Source organism: Astatotilapia calliptera, chromosome 22, assembly GCF_964374335.1.
Source record: "Astatotilapia calliptera chromosome 22, fAstCal68.1, whole genome shotgun sequence".
In the NCBI taxonomy this organism is placed as follows: Eukaryota; Metazoa; Chordata; class Actinopteri; order Cichliformes; family Cichlidae; genus Astatotilapia; species Astatotilapia calliptera.
Genome location: NC_137442.1, coordinates 32,632,863 through 32,649,374, shown reverse-complemented (window position 1 = coordinate 32,649,374; position 16,512 = coordinate 32,632,863). Strand labels below are relative to the sequence as shown.

At 44.6% G+C, this 16,512-nt stretch overlaps 1 protein-coding gene across 1 annotated transcript; it reads left to right on the top strand.

Annotated features, from left to right (window-relative positions):
- The first annotated feature begins 2,056 nt into the window (after positions 1 to 2,056).
- On the top strand, positions 2,057 to 4,926 carry med10 (mediator complex subunit 10). Its single transcript, XM_026156167.2, has 4 exons — positions 2,057 to 2,356; positions 2,444 to 2,527; positions 3,707 to 3,809; positions 4,218 to 4,926. Exons 1-4 carry the CDS (start codon positions 2,235 to 2,237, stop codon positions 4,311 to 4,313), a joined length of 405 nt encoding a protein of 134 aa, XP_026011952.1. The 5' UTR covers positions 2,057 to 2,234; the 3' UTR covers positions 4,314 to 4,926.
- Positions 4,927 to 16,512: the final 11,586 nt, after the last annotated feature.

Here is a 16,512-nt window from a genome sequence, read left to right as displayed (position 1 = left end):
TATTTTGATGGAAAATGGATTACTTCCTGGTTTATTCTGGCTAACTTGGTGTTGGTGCTGAGAGAGGAGAGGTTAAGGAGAAGGAAGATGCCAGGATGGTGTAACGCGCTGCGTCACTGGCCTTTACTTTCACTTTATGGATGCCTTTTGTCCCCAGCTAAGTCAGCGCCAGGGTACTTTTACTCTGGGTAAAATTGCCCTAAGCGGAGCTCAGTATTATTTCTGAGTGTAATCAGAGAAGACGAGAGTTTTTAAACAGCTTTCTTTCGCTGTCTTCCTTTTTTTGTGTGTGTGGAATATCTGGATCATGAGGTCATAGTGAGGTCAAGAAGATTCTTGTTCTTTCGCAAAAGTTTTAGGACCACAGATTCTGCATCGATTTGTTGAATGTGGTCAGATCTTTATGTAAGGGTTAGTTTTAGACAAACCGCCTGAGTGATCAGTGACAGCTGATTCTGGAAAAAATTAGTGAACCTCTGTGCTAATGATTTCTCCCAAGGCAACTTGAACTCAGGTGTTCCAGTTAGAAAGATGAGATGAGCTTTTTTGAGAAGCTCAAGTGTAAAATGAAATTAAAGACTATTACAGTGAAACAGAACAGAGCTGTTTTCAATGGTGTTAATGGTGTTGGGATCACTGTCTTCTTCTTCTTCTTTTGGCTGCTCCCTTTAGGTGTCACCACAGAGGATCATGTGGCTCCATCTCACCTCATCCCAACCATCTTTTTTTTGTCACACCACCCCTCTGCATGTCCTCCTTCACTGAATCCACGAACCTCCTCTGTGGTTTTCCTCTTTTCCTCTTGCCTGGCAGCTCCATATTCAACATCCGTTCTCCAGTATATCCACAATCCTTCCTCTGCACATGACAAAACCATGTCAGTTTTCCAAAGAAAATTATCCCCTATTATCCCCAGTTCCACTATTGGGATCACTGTGAGGAGTCAGAAGTATGAATTTTATAGGTGCATCATAAATGAAGACATTAAAAGACTTAATCGGCTTAAAAGAAAATCGGCTCAAACCACAGAATTTCTGTGACAATATTCCGTTTACAGATGAGACAAAAGTTTGTTTTTATTTGTTTGGAAAAAAATGCACAGCCCTTTGTTTGCATGGAAAAAAAACACCTACCCCAAAACCTCATCACCACTGTGACGCATAGCGGAGGTAGCATTGTGATTTGAACTGCTTTGCTATCTCAGGAAGATCTGCAAGAAGTAATAGCCATTTTTTAAATGCTTATTATGGGGCTAACACAAAGACACAGATAACTACTCACACCTACAGCAAAGTTCGAATCACTAACAAGCATGTTTTTGGAAGCAAGCTGGAGTACCCAGGGGAACACATGCATTCACAGGGACAGAAAGCTCCACACAGAAAGGCCCCAGCTGACTCCAGGAAAGGCTTGCTGTGAGGCAGCACTGCTAACTGCTGTGTCAGGCTATTTTACAGTGGAATAGAATGCACAAAATTGAGTGTGAGTCTTTCTTACCATTAAGGAACTCTCCTATGCAGTAACAGGAAATGTTTTAAGAGTTTGTTGTTCCTAAAGACGGTTCTCTGTTATTAAAGTAGTGAGCTAAATTGCTTTTTCCAGCCTGTGCTGTGAATACTAAGTCATATATATGTAGATTGATTTGATTATTATTATTTATTTACTTTGTATTTTTGGATACCTGGGATTTTGGTATGTTTGCCTGAATATAAAGTACTTTGGGTCAGCTATTGTTGTTTTAAAAAAGGTGCATCTTTTTTGTTACTTTCAGTACCAGAATGATATGACACAGCAAAAGTACACCTGATTATTTGAGAAAATCTACAGCAATTTCAGTATACACTGAGCTGGGCAGGTACAGTATGAACAGAGGACATTAAACATCACAGAATACACAGCACTACATGCACCGAGTAAATGTTGTGTTTACCTAGTAGTGTATAAACTGTTTAAACTCCACTAAGATAATTCATCTGGTTTTCCTCGACAAAGAAGCTAGTCTCGCGACACTTTGACGCTTTGAGCGTCATTAAACGACAGTCTGCCATTGGTTGTTACCTAGGTAACGGAGCAATAGCCGCAGCGATTGGCTGAAATACAGCCGTAAAGCACTTCAGCGTTGAGGATGTTGTAGAGTTGTAGCTAACAGTAAACAGAGGTTATCTAATAAAGACAGTAATTTAAGCGGAGGCATTTTATGTGACATTTTGGTGGTTTGGTAACGATTAATTACAATGGCGGAAAAGTTCGATAACCTCGAAGAACACCTGGAGAAGTTTATCGAGAATATTCGACAGCTGGGAATCATCGTGAGCGACTTTCAGCCTAGCAGCCAGGCAGGACTCAACCAAAAACTGTGAGATGTGTTTCACTTTGCTGCTTCCACCGCTAAGATTTCGCAAATAAGCCCCGTGTTTACGTGTCCGGACGTTTTTCTCTGCAGAAATTTCATGATATCTGGGCTCCAGGACATCGAGAAGTGCCGTCAGCAGCTTCATGAGATCAACGTACCCCTGGAGGTCTTTGAGTGAGTATAATGTGTGCCTATATTATTGTGTATGTCACCTTCTGTTACGTAAATATCTGTATTTTCGTTATATTTATGTTACTTACGGTGCAGTGCATACTAGGTGCCGACCACCGAGCTTTAATATCGCCGTTTTTGTAACTGGGCCAAACCCTATTTAAAAAGTCCTTGATTTTTAAAATGTAATCAATTGGTTGTATTTTGGTTTGCCTTACATGCTTCATATGAGTAATTCGTTATTGATGAGAGCCCCTTTTACATTCGGCATAATCTTTAAATTATTTTTTCAGACCCATTGCCACAGGTGTATAAAGTCAAGCACCAGCTGTGCAATCTGCCTTTACAAACATTTGTGAACAAATTTGTCATTCTCAATAGATAGATAGATTAAACGTCTCCGTGGTCAAGCAGGTGCATGCAGGCCTTACATCAGCAAACACAATAACAAACATCAGGTGAATTGGTGTACAGCACTTAGCCACTGGACTCCACTGTAGCAGTGGAAACATGTTCTGTGGAACAAATCATGCTTCTTTCTTGCAGTCGTATAGACATCCTGATTTTGGTGAATGCCGGAAAAACAATACCCAGCCTGATTGTTTCGTGCCAATTGTAAAGTGTAGTGGAGGAGGGATAAGATTGTGCGGTTGTTTTTCTTGGATCGGCCTGGACCCCTTAGCTCAAGTGACAGGAAATCAAAGTGCTTCAGTTTACCAGCATATTGTGGACAATTCTCCATTTCCAGCTTTGTGAAATTTTTTGGAGAAGTCCCTTTTCTGTTCCAGCATGTCTGTGCCCCAGTGCACAAAGCCAGGCCCTCTCATCTAATATCCAAATCTGACACACTCCAAAATCCTGATGGAAGCCTTCCCAGAGGAATGGAAGCATCCATAGCTGCAAAGGGGCACCACCTCCATATTAATACCTGTGGATTTAGAATGAGATGTCATAAAAGCTCCTGTAGGTGTAATGTGTAGGTGGGCCAGTACCTTTGTCCTTATAGCGTTTCAGTTCTATGCATTTGTTTTGATGCCGCTCTAATAACGAGGAATTTTTGATTACTAAAGTAAATACATAAACAAAAACATCTCATTGCGTCATTAAAAATGTGTCACATTTATTTGGCAAGTTCCTGGAGTTTTATCAAAGAAGGCTGATATATTGTATTTGTATTTGCAGATACATTGACCAAGGTCGGAACCCTCAGCTGTACACAAAGGAGTGTCTGGAGAGAGCCTTGGCGAGGAACGAGCAGGTCAAAGGGAAGATAGACACTTTGACGGTAAGAGATAGTTCCAGGGGCAGTGAGATTCCTCGGCCAATGACTTTTCAAGAATAAGCAGAGTCATCAGCACGTTTCACTGATTAAACAAGTGTGTTTAGAGTGTTTTAAAGATAAAGGTCCCATTTCATTGTACAAACAACCCTGTACTTGTTATACTGCTGTCTGTTAAGGCAGCCTTGCTGATCGTGATAAAATGATATCCTTGGACAAAGTGCTTAAAAGATTTTTTTTTTCTGCTTCAGTAAAAACTCTGTCCCAGTTATTTGTTCACATAAAAAGACACGAGACAGATTTACTTTGGACAGTACTTGTTGGGTCGTAACTCACTAGTTATTCTTTATACATAAAGTATTTATACATCAACACTAAAGCAACGTCCACTGTCATATTTCTGTTTTATTACAGAAGTTCAAGAGCCTTTTGGTTTCCGAGCTCAGCAAAGTTTTTCCAGAGGAGATGGCCAAGTATAAGGCTATACATGGAGAAGATGCCCCCTCCTAGTGACTACTGTACCATGCCAACCCCCTCCTCCGACCTCCGACCTGTGACTGTTGAGATGAAAAGCCGGAGTGAAGATTTAACATGCAGGATGTGGCTGCCCGCATGAATGCTAATTGTTACTTTATGTATGATGTGATGCTGTCACCGATCCCGAAGGAGAGGGTGTAATTTTTGCTCGGCACCTTGATTCAGCCATTCCCCGTCCTTTCCTTACATTTAAACTTCACATTACAAATCAAAGGCAAGGGGAAAAGAATCAGTTGCTGCAAAGGTACACATTTATTCTCAAGCCTAATATTTTTCCAGGAAAAACACACTTCCAAACCTCCTGCCTGACTCTGCTTTAGGGAATTTATCCCATCAGATGTACATATGGTCTATTTATACTCCAACTCTCTATGTTTTACAATGCATCCTAAACGTTGTTCAACATCTCTTTGTACCACACACAGTTCATGATGATTTGTATTAAGCTCAGGTTTCTACTGGCCGTGATAACTGAATGCAAATGCAAGGTTATTCTATGCCTGATCACTTAGGATGGTCAGAAATGAGTCTGCTCTGTATTTGTAACTTTGTATAATAACATTTGTAAATAAATGATCCTTTTGGATTTTTCGTCTTTTGTCTGTTTTGTTAGTTTGAGACATTTTGGGTTATAAAATGTTGGAGCAAATTATGTTTTTATCTTTGAAATAAAGCCATCTTTATTGATAAATTTAAGTGTCATGAATACATTTTTTTTAATTGAAATTTTCTCATTAATCTGTAATCAATCAGCTTTGTGGAATTTGTCTTAAAATCCTGGGACTGCAATAAAGTACTAAAATGTGAGCAATTGTGTCAGTGGGACACGTGTGTGCACCTGTTAAAGTATCAGTGATGTCTTTGGAGTCATATCAAGTATCACTTCCAGAGCATCTTGTGCAACTACATGGCCTGGATAGGAGTGTCTGACACACGTAGACATGCTGTAGAAGCAGACGGGGTGTGTCATGTGGCAGGTCGCAGCCCGACACGCCTCCTCCTGCTGGGGCTTAACCACAGCGTCACACCCTTGTGCCCCTGGAGGCCAATACTCTGAGGCTGAAGGAGTGAAATGAGCTCTGCTATTGGTTTGTGATATATGCTGCGGGGTAATACTGCCAGCCCTCTTTCTTCGCCAGCCATCCCTGCAGATTTTTCAACACGTGTCTCATTTACTCAGCCTCCACCTTTTCAGGGCAGACAGTATTGTTATGCTGAGAACCCATTTCTGTTTGGTTTCTCAGCTTAAGATTGTTGTATTTACTGTAAGAATGACTATGCAAAATGCAATTTTCTCATCGCAAATAATCATTGTTAATTCAGTTCAGTTCAGTTTTATTTATATAACACCAAAGCACAACAACTCTGTGATCTAACACTTGGCAACAGTAGGAAGGAAAAACTCCCTTTTAACAGGAAGAAATGTCTGGCAAGAACCAGGATCACACACGTTTGCTGAGGATATTGTAAAAACAGTAACATACGACGAGAATACAAAGGAAAGCATTAGTCACTTTATGCCTTGTTTAGCCAGTATTAACACAACAGTAGACAGATGATAACATAGTAAACTGTGTTGTTAAACAGATCCACTTATAATTGAGAAATGAATGTGTCCAAGGTTAGAAACTGTTATTACAGGTCTTTTATTTTTTTACTTTTTACATTTAAATAAAAGAAAAAATGTGGCTAAGGGCTTAATTCCCATGTAATTAAATGGAATTTCAAGGCATTTTATTTGCAATTTAAGTATAATTACATTCACCTACACATGCTTTTTTTTTTTTTTTGACCTTTGTCAATTTTATTTGATAGATACAGTGGAGAGAGGACAGGAAAGCAGGGGCAGAGAGAGAAAGGGGAAGACATGCAACAAAATGCCGCGGGTCGGTTGCTCTCAGCCATATCACTAATATTAGTTAAAATTTTAAGTAATGTCTAAGTTACTATACATGCATAAGTAGTACGTTTTGCATAACTTAAGATATTTAACAGGAAAGGAGACACAAATTCTTGATTTCTTCTATTTTTGAAGAAAAAACAAACAACATTTCCCCATCTTACCTGGTAAGTACGCCGCAATATGAATCTCGCACATTTACATCATTATTTAACATTCGTTACTTTAATGGTAGTCTCGTTACTACTTTATAGTACCCATTTAGTAAGTAAATTTACTTAAATGTACTTATAGCATAATTTTATTTTTGTTTCTTGTAAAAACCTGAAGTGTTACCTACTTATTCTACTGTACTACTACTGTACTTTTGTAGGTAAATATAGTTAAATTTTAATTTCAAATAAAATCAGTGAAATTTGATTTAATTATAAGGGAATTACACCCCACATCAGGGCCGTATTATAAAGTGTTCATCTATTGAGTTTATCCAAACAGGCCCAGATTCAAAACACAGTCCACTTGAACGCCACCAATCAGCGAGCAGCCAAAGACCCAAACAGCTGAAACGTGTCCCTCTCCACAGTTCACACTGTCTTCTTCCCAATAATGAATATTTCTCACCACATGATCACAGCTTGTTCTCATATTATGAGATATGCTGAAAGCAAGTCCTAGGACCCAGCCTATCCTAACGAGGCAACACCTTCTCATCCCCGGATGTCACATAATGCAGTTTTGTCAGATGGTCCTGGCGGGGTCACTTCTGTTTGCTTTCACTTTCCCCCCCAACCTGCTGCTTTGTTTCATTTTCACTTGCTTTTCAGTTTGGCTTTCATTCTCTCCTGAGGTTTTAGCACCAATAACTACTTGATTAGGAAAAGGCTGTGTAAGCCCTTTGCACCAGTAACCACTTGTGGTGAAATACGAGTCACACACTCCTGTCACTCCTGCACATCATGCACTGCTTCCTCATAACAGAGACCTTATTCATAAACTGCATTTCTTTAGGATAAGACAAAAATGAAATTTGGCCCAAACCTGGCTTATCCCCCAGGCTTTGTCTCAGTAACCCAAATGGACATCAGAAAACAACAGATTTCATCAATACAATGTATAGTAACTCCCTTTTCCCTGTAATTATAAAACCAAGTAGAATAACAATTGATACAGCTACATTGATAGATAATATATTCACAAATAAAATTGACTATGAAATAGTAGGTGGACTGATATAAGTGTGTAACTGATATAAGCGATCATCTTCCTGTTTCTTCCTGTTTTTGCAATTTTTCAAAATTATTTTGGGATCAAAACGAAACAAAAGAATCAAATATTTGATATGATACGACATAGAACAACAAGAGCCATTGCTGCCCTCCAGATGGACTTAAAGGAACACAATTGGAAGGAGGTTTTTGCAAATGAAGATTCAAATGGTGCATATGATGCATTCCTATCAACTGTAATTTCACTATATGAAAAACATGTCCTTTAATGAAAATCACTAGAAAGCATCACAGATCAAATAAGCCATGGATCACAAAGGGGATAGAAGATGCATGTACAAAGAAAAAAAAAATCTATTTAAGAGATTCATAAAACAGAGGACAAAAGATGCTGAAATAAAGCACAAGTTATATAAAAATAGATTAGTAAATATTATAAGAACAAGTAAGAAAGAATATTAACACATTATTGGAGCAAAGCAGAAGTAACACACAAGAAACATGGAGGATAATCAAAAAGGGCTCAAAAAATAAGAATTATCCAGATTATTTTAAAAAAGATGAAGATATTGTGCTTGATAAAGCTAAAGACATTGCAAATGGATTTAATGATTTCTTTGTAAATGTTGGCTTTAATTTAGCAAAAGAAATTCCAGAGTCAAGAAATAATAACGATCTAAATAAACATATTACTCAGAATGTGTCCTCCATGTTTATTGGTGCTGTAACTCATAGAGAAATAATTAACATTGTGAAGACATTTAAAAATAAAAAGTCCACTGACTGTTATGGTATTGACATGATATTAGTTAAAAGTATTATAGAATATATATAGTGCAACCTTTCACATACATTTGTAATCTGTCCTTTCAAACTGGTGTGTTTCCCTCACAAATGAAAATAGCAAAAGTTATTCCAATCCATAAAAACGGAGAGAGATGTCAGTTTACCAATTATAGGCCAATATCACTACTCCCAAAAGTTATTTGTTAATAGACTTGATCGAGAAGCATAATCTCCTAAGTGATAACCAATATGGCTTTAGAGTGAAAAGGTCCACTTCGATGGCAGTGATGGAACTTGTAGAAGGGATATCTAATGCTATAGATAATAAGGAATATACTGTTGGTGTTTTTATAGACTTAAAAAAGGCGTTTGATACAATTGATCATTCTATATTAATGAATAAACTAGAGAGATATGGCATAAGAGGGATAGCAGACAAGTGGATGAAAAGTTACCTGGATGACAGATATCAATATGTCGAATTCAATAATGTAAAATCTAAGCAGTTGAAGGTAGCTTGTGGTGTTCCTCAGGGCTCTGTGCTGGGCCCTAAATTATTCATATTATAGATAAATGACATATGTAATGTTTCCAAACTGTTAAAATGTGTATTGTTTGCTGATGACACCACTCTGTACTGCTCAGGTAAAAACCTAGAACAGCTTCTGACTACAGCGGAAAAGGAGTTAAATATATTAAAAACCTGGTTTGATGTAAATAAGTTATCGTTAAATATAAAGAAAACAAAATTGATTATTTTTGGCACTAGACAAATGAAAAATGTATCTAAAATAAGGGTTAATGGAATTGAAATTGAAAGACTGTACAAGAATAAATTTCTTGGAGTGATAATTGATGATAAGCTGAGTTGGAAGTCTCATATAAACCATGTGAAAACAAAAATGTCAATAACCATTGATTTTCTCTACAAAACAAAGCATGTCCTGAACAAGAAATCATTATACACACTTTATTGTTCTCTGTTGCTTCCATGTATGACTTATTGTCTGGAGATGTGGGCTAATGCATATAAAACAAATACTGTTCCTATTTTCAAGTTACAAAAAAGAGCTATAAGAATTATAAACCAATCAAACTATATAGAACAAACTAACATTTTGTTTATTAATCTGAATACCCTGAAATTTTATGATTTAGTTGAATATAAAATGGCACAGATAATGTGTAAAGCACAAAATAACTTGCTTTGCCACAGTACTCAGAAGCTGTTTAAAGTCAGAGAGAGTCAATGTGACTTAAGGGGAACAGATTTCTTAAAAAAAAACAAGATAAGGACAAATATAAAGCAGAGATGTGTTTCTGTTAGAGGAGTTAACCTGTGGAATAGTTATGACAGGGATTTAAAAAGGTGGAGTTCATTTTCCTTGTTTAAAAACAAGTTTAAAAATAAAGTATTAGAAAAATATATAAATCAAGAATGAAAAGAGCAAAAATAATAATACTGGAACTCTTGATTGTTTTTCTTTGATGTAGTTACTTATCTAAGGTGGAAAGTTTTTGTTTGTTTGTTTGTTTTTGCTTTGCTTTGTTTTATGCTTTGCTTCGAGCCCTGTGTACAGGAGCTACATGCTAAAAGATGTTTTGTTAAAGCGTAATAAGCAAATGCTTCAGCCAATACCTTTTGATTAGCCTTGTCTTGTGCTTTCTTGCTTTGTGGTAATCTTTATTCTGTATTCACTGAGATATTTAAATGCTAATCAATAAATCAATAAATCAAATCAAATCAAATTAAGTATTCATAAAGGTAATCGGAGCACTACTTATATAGTGTTTATTGATTAATTCTATTTATGCTCAAAGTCACTAGAGCAGACAGAAAAGCCATAACTCTATCTGTCAAGTGCAACAACCTCAGGTGCGTCACGTTAATGATGTTCAAACTGTGTCACTCAAAGCACGCTGATCATCACTGAACAGCCTTCAGCTGCCTGTGTTCCTCCCCTCTTTGCTTCAGGCTTCTTCTTCTTTTTTCCCACCCCACTCTCTGTGTGCACAGATGACGAACATCCTCACTGCAGTGGCTGCGGTCAAGGGCACCTTTTCAATCCAATAACGAGGCAGTTTGGAGAGACGAGAAACTAAATTAAATGTTTTTTTAAAAAAAAATCCAGTTTGTGTTTGTGTCTGTGCACCTTGACATCTCTTTCATTGGGTGACACTGTGTGAGCGTATGCGTGTCGTGATGCTTGACTAACCAGAAAAGGGGAAAAGCAGAGGCAGAGACTATTGTACTGTAAATATGTCTCTGTGAAATACTGATGTGTGTTGGATGACTCACTGGAATTGACTTTTTCTCCTTTTTCTTGCATCAAGGTCTTCTCCTGCAAAGGTCTTCCCTCTTTTTCAGCGGACACTAGTTTTTGTATTTTTGATGGCTTGACTTTCTGAATTAGCAGAGGAGCAGCTGTGTGTCTTAAGAGTATGAGAGGGGTTTATTGAAATGATTCATGTGGAGGTGGATCCTCTTCCTCCGTTACCATGTGTCATCTCACAGCCTGAAATGGTACTTTAACACTGAGGACATTGCTCATGTAGCACTCTGGGTGGAGTAAATAGTGTGATTGCCTGTGATATTTTATTTTGTCTCCTGGAAGAGCCCTCAGCTCTCCAATTTCATGGTGTAAATAGGATGCTCAACAAACTGCCTTCGAAAAGCTAAGAGGTCAGTGCTCCGTGCCTTTGATTTAGTCCTGCAGGTATCACATTGTTAGGGTGTTTGGCATATCACATTCTCTGTGGCCTTTGCAGTCTGTAAATACTTAACTTGGTTCCTTGAAAATCTGAATGTTGGTCAAAGTAAGGTGTTAAATAATGACGCAGAGTCAGTGATCATCACAAGATAAAGCAACAATTTCTTAAAGTCTGCAGCTGTGGTCGGAGGCTTATATGCACTCATCATGAGCGTGAATATCATAGTAATTTAGAGCCTTTAATAATCTATTTGAAGAGTGATCGTACCACATACATCTTTAATGACTTTAAAAAAGAAGAATTTGGTGTACAAGATTTAATTTATTTAAGATTTTTTATTATCCACACAGGGTCAAACTATACCTACAGGCTCAGCTATACACATACACTGAGAGTAAGTGGTGCTGAGAGTTCTACACTATCTTTACTTGACAAGGTCAAGGCTATCATAGGTCAAGGGGATCATGATTGACTACGACTGGCAGTTTCTCTCTGTAAGCATGAAAAACTTCGATTTGTTTGACAGCACTAACTGGATTAACCAATACTCAGAAGAACAGGTAAGTCCAAGGAACCCAGTGAAGATATAAGAAGAAGAACGTTCTCATTTCATTACTGCGTAAATGAGAGAAAATCTAAAATAAATTCAAACTGACCCAATTCATGTTTTTTAAGCCATTAAAGGCCATTAAAGGTGGATGTTGTACAGTCATCTCGATTAGCGCAGGTCACTGATGCGGAGCTCTTCACTGTGTTTGTCATGGTCCTGGGCCATGTTGGCACAGTGTTCTTAGTTTCCTTGTATGTTTGTATTTTGTTCCTTGCTTAGGCCATGTTTTCTGAGTTGCCCTGTTGTGTTTTCTGAGTTGCCCTGTTGTGTTGTTCCCTAAGTGTTTTCCCTTCATGGCTTTTACCCCCTGTGTGCCCCTCTGTGTATCTGTGAGCCCTCGTCTCTCCTTATGTTTTATTCCATGTTTCCCCTGCCCATTATGTCTAAGTTCTCCCCGTGCTCTCTCTTCCCCCCTGTGTGCCCTCTATGTATTTATGAGCCCTCGTCTCCCTTTGTGGTTGTTTCATGTTTTCCCAGCCCGTTATGTCTGTGTTTTCCCCGTGCTCTCTCTCCTCCTGTCTGAACCTCTGTGCACTTCCTGTTTACCTTGTGACTCTCACGCCCGTACATGTCATGTTCAGTTCACCCCGCCCTGTCTCGTTATGATTATCAGTGTCACCTGTGTTCCCCGTGTGTTCCCACTTCCCTCGTTAACCCTCTGTGTATTTCTGTCTGCGTCTCCCTCTGTTCAGCGTGACGTCGTCCCTCTTGCTGTGTGGATCTCCCTGTGTGTCTCTCTGTGAGTTCTTAGTTTATGGTTTCCCAGTCTGGTTTAGTTTATATGTCTGTTCTGCCAGCGAATAAAGCTGAGTTTTGAGTTCATTCCCTCGTGCCTGTGAGTCCTGCATTTTGGGTCCTACTCCTGCCTGCCGCACAGCGCTCCGTGACAGTACGACGTCACCAGACATGGACCCAGCAGGCTCCTCCCGGGAAAGCGATTTGGCCCGCATCTTCGGCCTGTGGGAGCGAGTTTCCCACGCCTCGGACATTAAAGCCATGTCCATTGGGATAAACGCCATCGAGGCTATTCTCAAAGGGAATCCCCATCTCCACGAGCTCTCAGGATTTTCGGGCCTACTGTCCAACCTGCAGAAAGCCAAGGAGACAGTACAAATTCGCGAGCTCGTCATACCGCAACAGCGACCGCCACAATCAGGAAACGTTTCCACGCTGCTGCCACTGGACTCCTCTCCATCCACCCTCCACTCTGACTGTCACTCACCCGCTGCTTTTCTCGCAGCAATGTGGTCGGAGGATGAGGAGCCGGCCGCGATCTCTCCGTCGTTGCCGGTTTCCTCCATCACCGCACCTCCGGCTTCCCGAAGAAAACGGCATTCACGCCGCCGACGCGCCACCCCACAGCCGGACATTCAGCCTTCTAATTCACCTGTTGTGCTACCAGAAGCTCAGTCGGCTCCCTCGCAGCCCTTCACAGCTCCGTTAGCTCCCTCGCAGCCCTTCACAGCTCCGTTAGCTCCCTCGCAGTCCTTCACAGCTCCGTTAGCTCCCTCGCAGTCCTTCACAGCTCCGTTAGCTCCCTCGCAGTCCTTCACAGCTCCGTTAGCTCCCTCGCAGTCCTTCACAGCTCCGTTGGCTCCCTCGCAGCCACCCTCAGTTCAGTCTCCTGTGTCCCCGTTAGCTCAGCCATTAACTCCACCACAAGCTCCATTTTCACCTCTACCATCGCTTCAGTCATCAGTTTGGTCTGCCACTCAGTCGCCCTTAGCTCCATCATCCACACTGCCACCTGTTTCTCTTCCACCACAACCGTCACTACACCCAGCCACTCAGGCTGCTACTCAGCCAGTCATTCAACCCATAGCCCTGCCGTTGCCATACCCTGTAGCTGAGCCACTAGCCGTCCGACCCACAGCCACTTCAGCCACTCCTTCACCCGTTACACCTCCACTACAACCATCAGTGCAGTCTCCAGTGTCCCCAGTGCAGTCTCCAGTGTCCCCAGTGCAGTCTCCAGTGTCCCCAGTGCAGTCTCCAGTGTCCCCAGTGCAGTCTCCAGTGTCCCCAGTGCAGTCTCCAGTGTCCCCAGTGCAGTCTCCAGTGTCCCCAGTGCAGTCTCCGGTGTCCCCAGTGCAGTCTCCGGTGTCCCCAGTGCAGTCTCCGGTGTCCCCAGTGCAGTCTCCGGTGTCCCCAGTGCAGTCTCCGGTGTCCCCAGTGCAGTCTCCGGTGTCCCCAGTGCAGTCTCCGGTGTCCCCAGTGCAGCCTCCTTTAGCACAGTCACCCACTCAACCACCAGCACCACAACCGTCACTACCTCTAGTTCGTTCCCCTGTGAAGTCATTAACTCCACCACCTACTCCACTCTCACCACCTCCGTTACAACAGACATCAGTTCAGTCCCCTGTGCCAGTGCGGACACCCTCAGTTCAGTCTCCCGTGCAGTTATCTACTTCACCACCATCAGTAGCTCAGCTCCCACTCTCATCCGCATCTCCAGTAGCTCAGCTCGCACCTGAACCATTGGCCCAGTCCCCGATAGCAATACGGTCTTCTGTTCGGCTTAACATTCAGCCAGGGGTCCCAAACCTCTCTGGCTCTACATCAGCTCCTGCTGGAAGCTCGGATGAGCTCATCCAGGACTCCGCGGCTCCCACGCCGCCATCTACCTCGTCCGCTGGGGGTTCCAGTGAGCCCGGCCAGCACCTCCTCGTCTCCGCTGAAGGGTCCGAGAGGCCCGTTCAGCCTCCTGTCTCCGCTGGAGGGTCCGAGAGGCCCGTTCAGCCTCCTGTCTCCGCTGGAGGGTCCGAGAGGCCCGTTCAGCCTCCTGTCTCCGCTGGAGGGTCCGAGAGGCCCGTTCAGCCTCCTGTCTCCGCTGGAGGGTCCGAGAGGCCCGTTCAGCCTCCTGTCTCCGCTGGAGGGTCCGAGGGGCCCGTTCAGCCTCCTGTCTCCGCTGGAGGGTCCGAGGGGCCCGTTCAGCCTCCTGTCTCCGCTGGAGGGTCCGAGGGGCCCGTTCAGCCTCCTGTCTCCGCTGGAGGGTCCGAGGGGCCCGTTCAGCCTCACGCCGCATCAGCTGGAGGGTCCGAGGGGCCCGTTCAGCCTCACGCCGCATCAGCTGGAGGGCCCGAGGGGCCCGTTCAGCCGCCACCTGCAACCTCGCCTGGCCCGGCCTCAGCCTCTGCAACCTCGCCTGGCCCGGCCTCAGCCTCTGCAACCTCGCCTGGCCCGGCCTCAGCCTCTGCAACCTCGCCTGGCCCGGCCTCAGCCTCTGCAACCTCGCCTGGCCCGGCCTCAGCCTCTGCAACCTCGCCTGGCCCGGCCTCCGAGCCTTCGTCTGCCGCAGCCTCCTCTTCAGAGCCTTCGTCTGCCGCAGCCTCCTCTTCAGAGCCTTCGTCTGCCGCAGCCTCCTCTTCAGAGCCTTCGTCTGCCGCAGCCTCCTCTTCAGAGCCTTCGTCTGCCGCAGCCTCCTCTTCAGAGCCTTCGTCTGCCGCAGCCTCCTCTTCAGAGCCTTCGTCTGCCGCAGCCTCCTCTTCAGAGCCTTCGTCTGCCGCAGCCTCCTCTTCAGAGCCTTCGTCTGCCGCAGCCTCCTCTTCAGAGCCTTCGTCTGCCGCAGCCTCCTCTTCAGAGCCTTCGTCTGCCGCAGCCTCCTCTTCAGAGCCTTCGTCTGCCGCAGCCTCCTCTTCAGAGCCTTCGTCTGCCGCAGCCTCCTCTTCAGAGCCTTCGTCTGCCGCAGCCTCCTCTTCAGAGCCTTCGTCCGCTGCAGCCTCCTCATCAGCTGCTTCGTCTGCCGCAGCCTCCTCATCAGCTGCTTCGTCCGCTGCAGCCTCCTCATCAGCTGCTTCGTCCGCTGCAGCCTCCTCATCAGCTGCTTCGTCCGCTGCAGCCTCCTCATCAGCTGCTTCGTCCGCTGCAGCCTCCTCATCAGCTGCTTCGTCCGCTGCAGCCTCCTCATCAGCTGCTTCGTCCGCTGCAGCCTCCTCATCAGCTGCTTCGTCCGCTGCAGCCTCCGCATCAGCTGCTTCGTCCGCTGCAGCCTCCGCATCAGCTGCTTCGTCCGCTGCAGCCTCCGCATCAGCTGCTTCGTCTGGTCCAGCCTCCGCATCAGCTGCTTCGTCTGGTCCAGCCTCCGCATCAGCTGCTTCGTCTGGTCCAGCCTCCGCATCAGCTGCTTCGTCTGGTCCAGCCTCCGCATCAGCTGCTTCGTCTGGTCCAGCCTCCGCATCAGCTGCTTCGTCTGGTCCAGCCTCCGCATCAGCTGCTTCGTCTGGTCCAGCCTCCGCATCAGCTGCCTCGTCTGGTCCAGCCTCCGCTTCTGCCTCGTCTGGCCCTGCGCCCACCAGGCCATGGCCAGCACGCCTGAGACTGGAGGGCCGCCGCCGCCGCTGCCTTCCGCGCGGTCGGCCCCCTGAACTGCTCCGCCGTCTCCTTCGCCGCCGCCGCTGCCTTCCGCGCGGTCGGCCCCCTGAACTGCTCCGCCGTCTCCTTCGCCGCCGCCGCTGCCTTCCGCGCGGTCGGCCCCCTGAACTGCTCCGCCGTCTCCTTCGCCGCCGCCGCTGCCTTCCGCGCGGTCGGCCCCCTGAACTGCTCCGCCGTCTCCTTCGCCGCCGCCGCTGCCTTCCGCGCGGTCGGCCCCCTGAACTGCTCCGTCGTCTCCTTCGCCGCCGCCGCTGCCTTCCGCGCGGTCGGCCCCCTGAACTGCTCCGTTGTCTCCTTCGTCGCCGCCGTTGCCTTCCGCACGGTCGGCCCCCTGAACTACTCTGTGTTTGGGTTGTTTTCTTGGGCTCCGGTGTTTGCTGTGCTCCTCTTTTGTTTTCTGTTCCGAGCCCTCCGTCCTGGGCCCCCGCCGCCCGCCCTGGGTTGTTTTCTGTTTGGTTTTGTTTTTCTGTGTTTGGGCTGTCTGGAGCCAGCCCTTGAGGGGGGGGTACTGTCATGGTCCTGGGCCATGTTGGCACAGTGTTCTTAGTTTCCTTGTATGTTTGTATT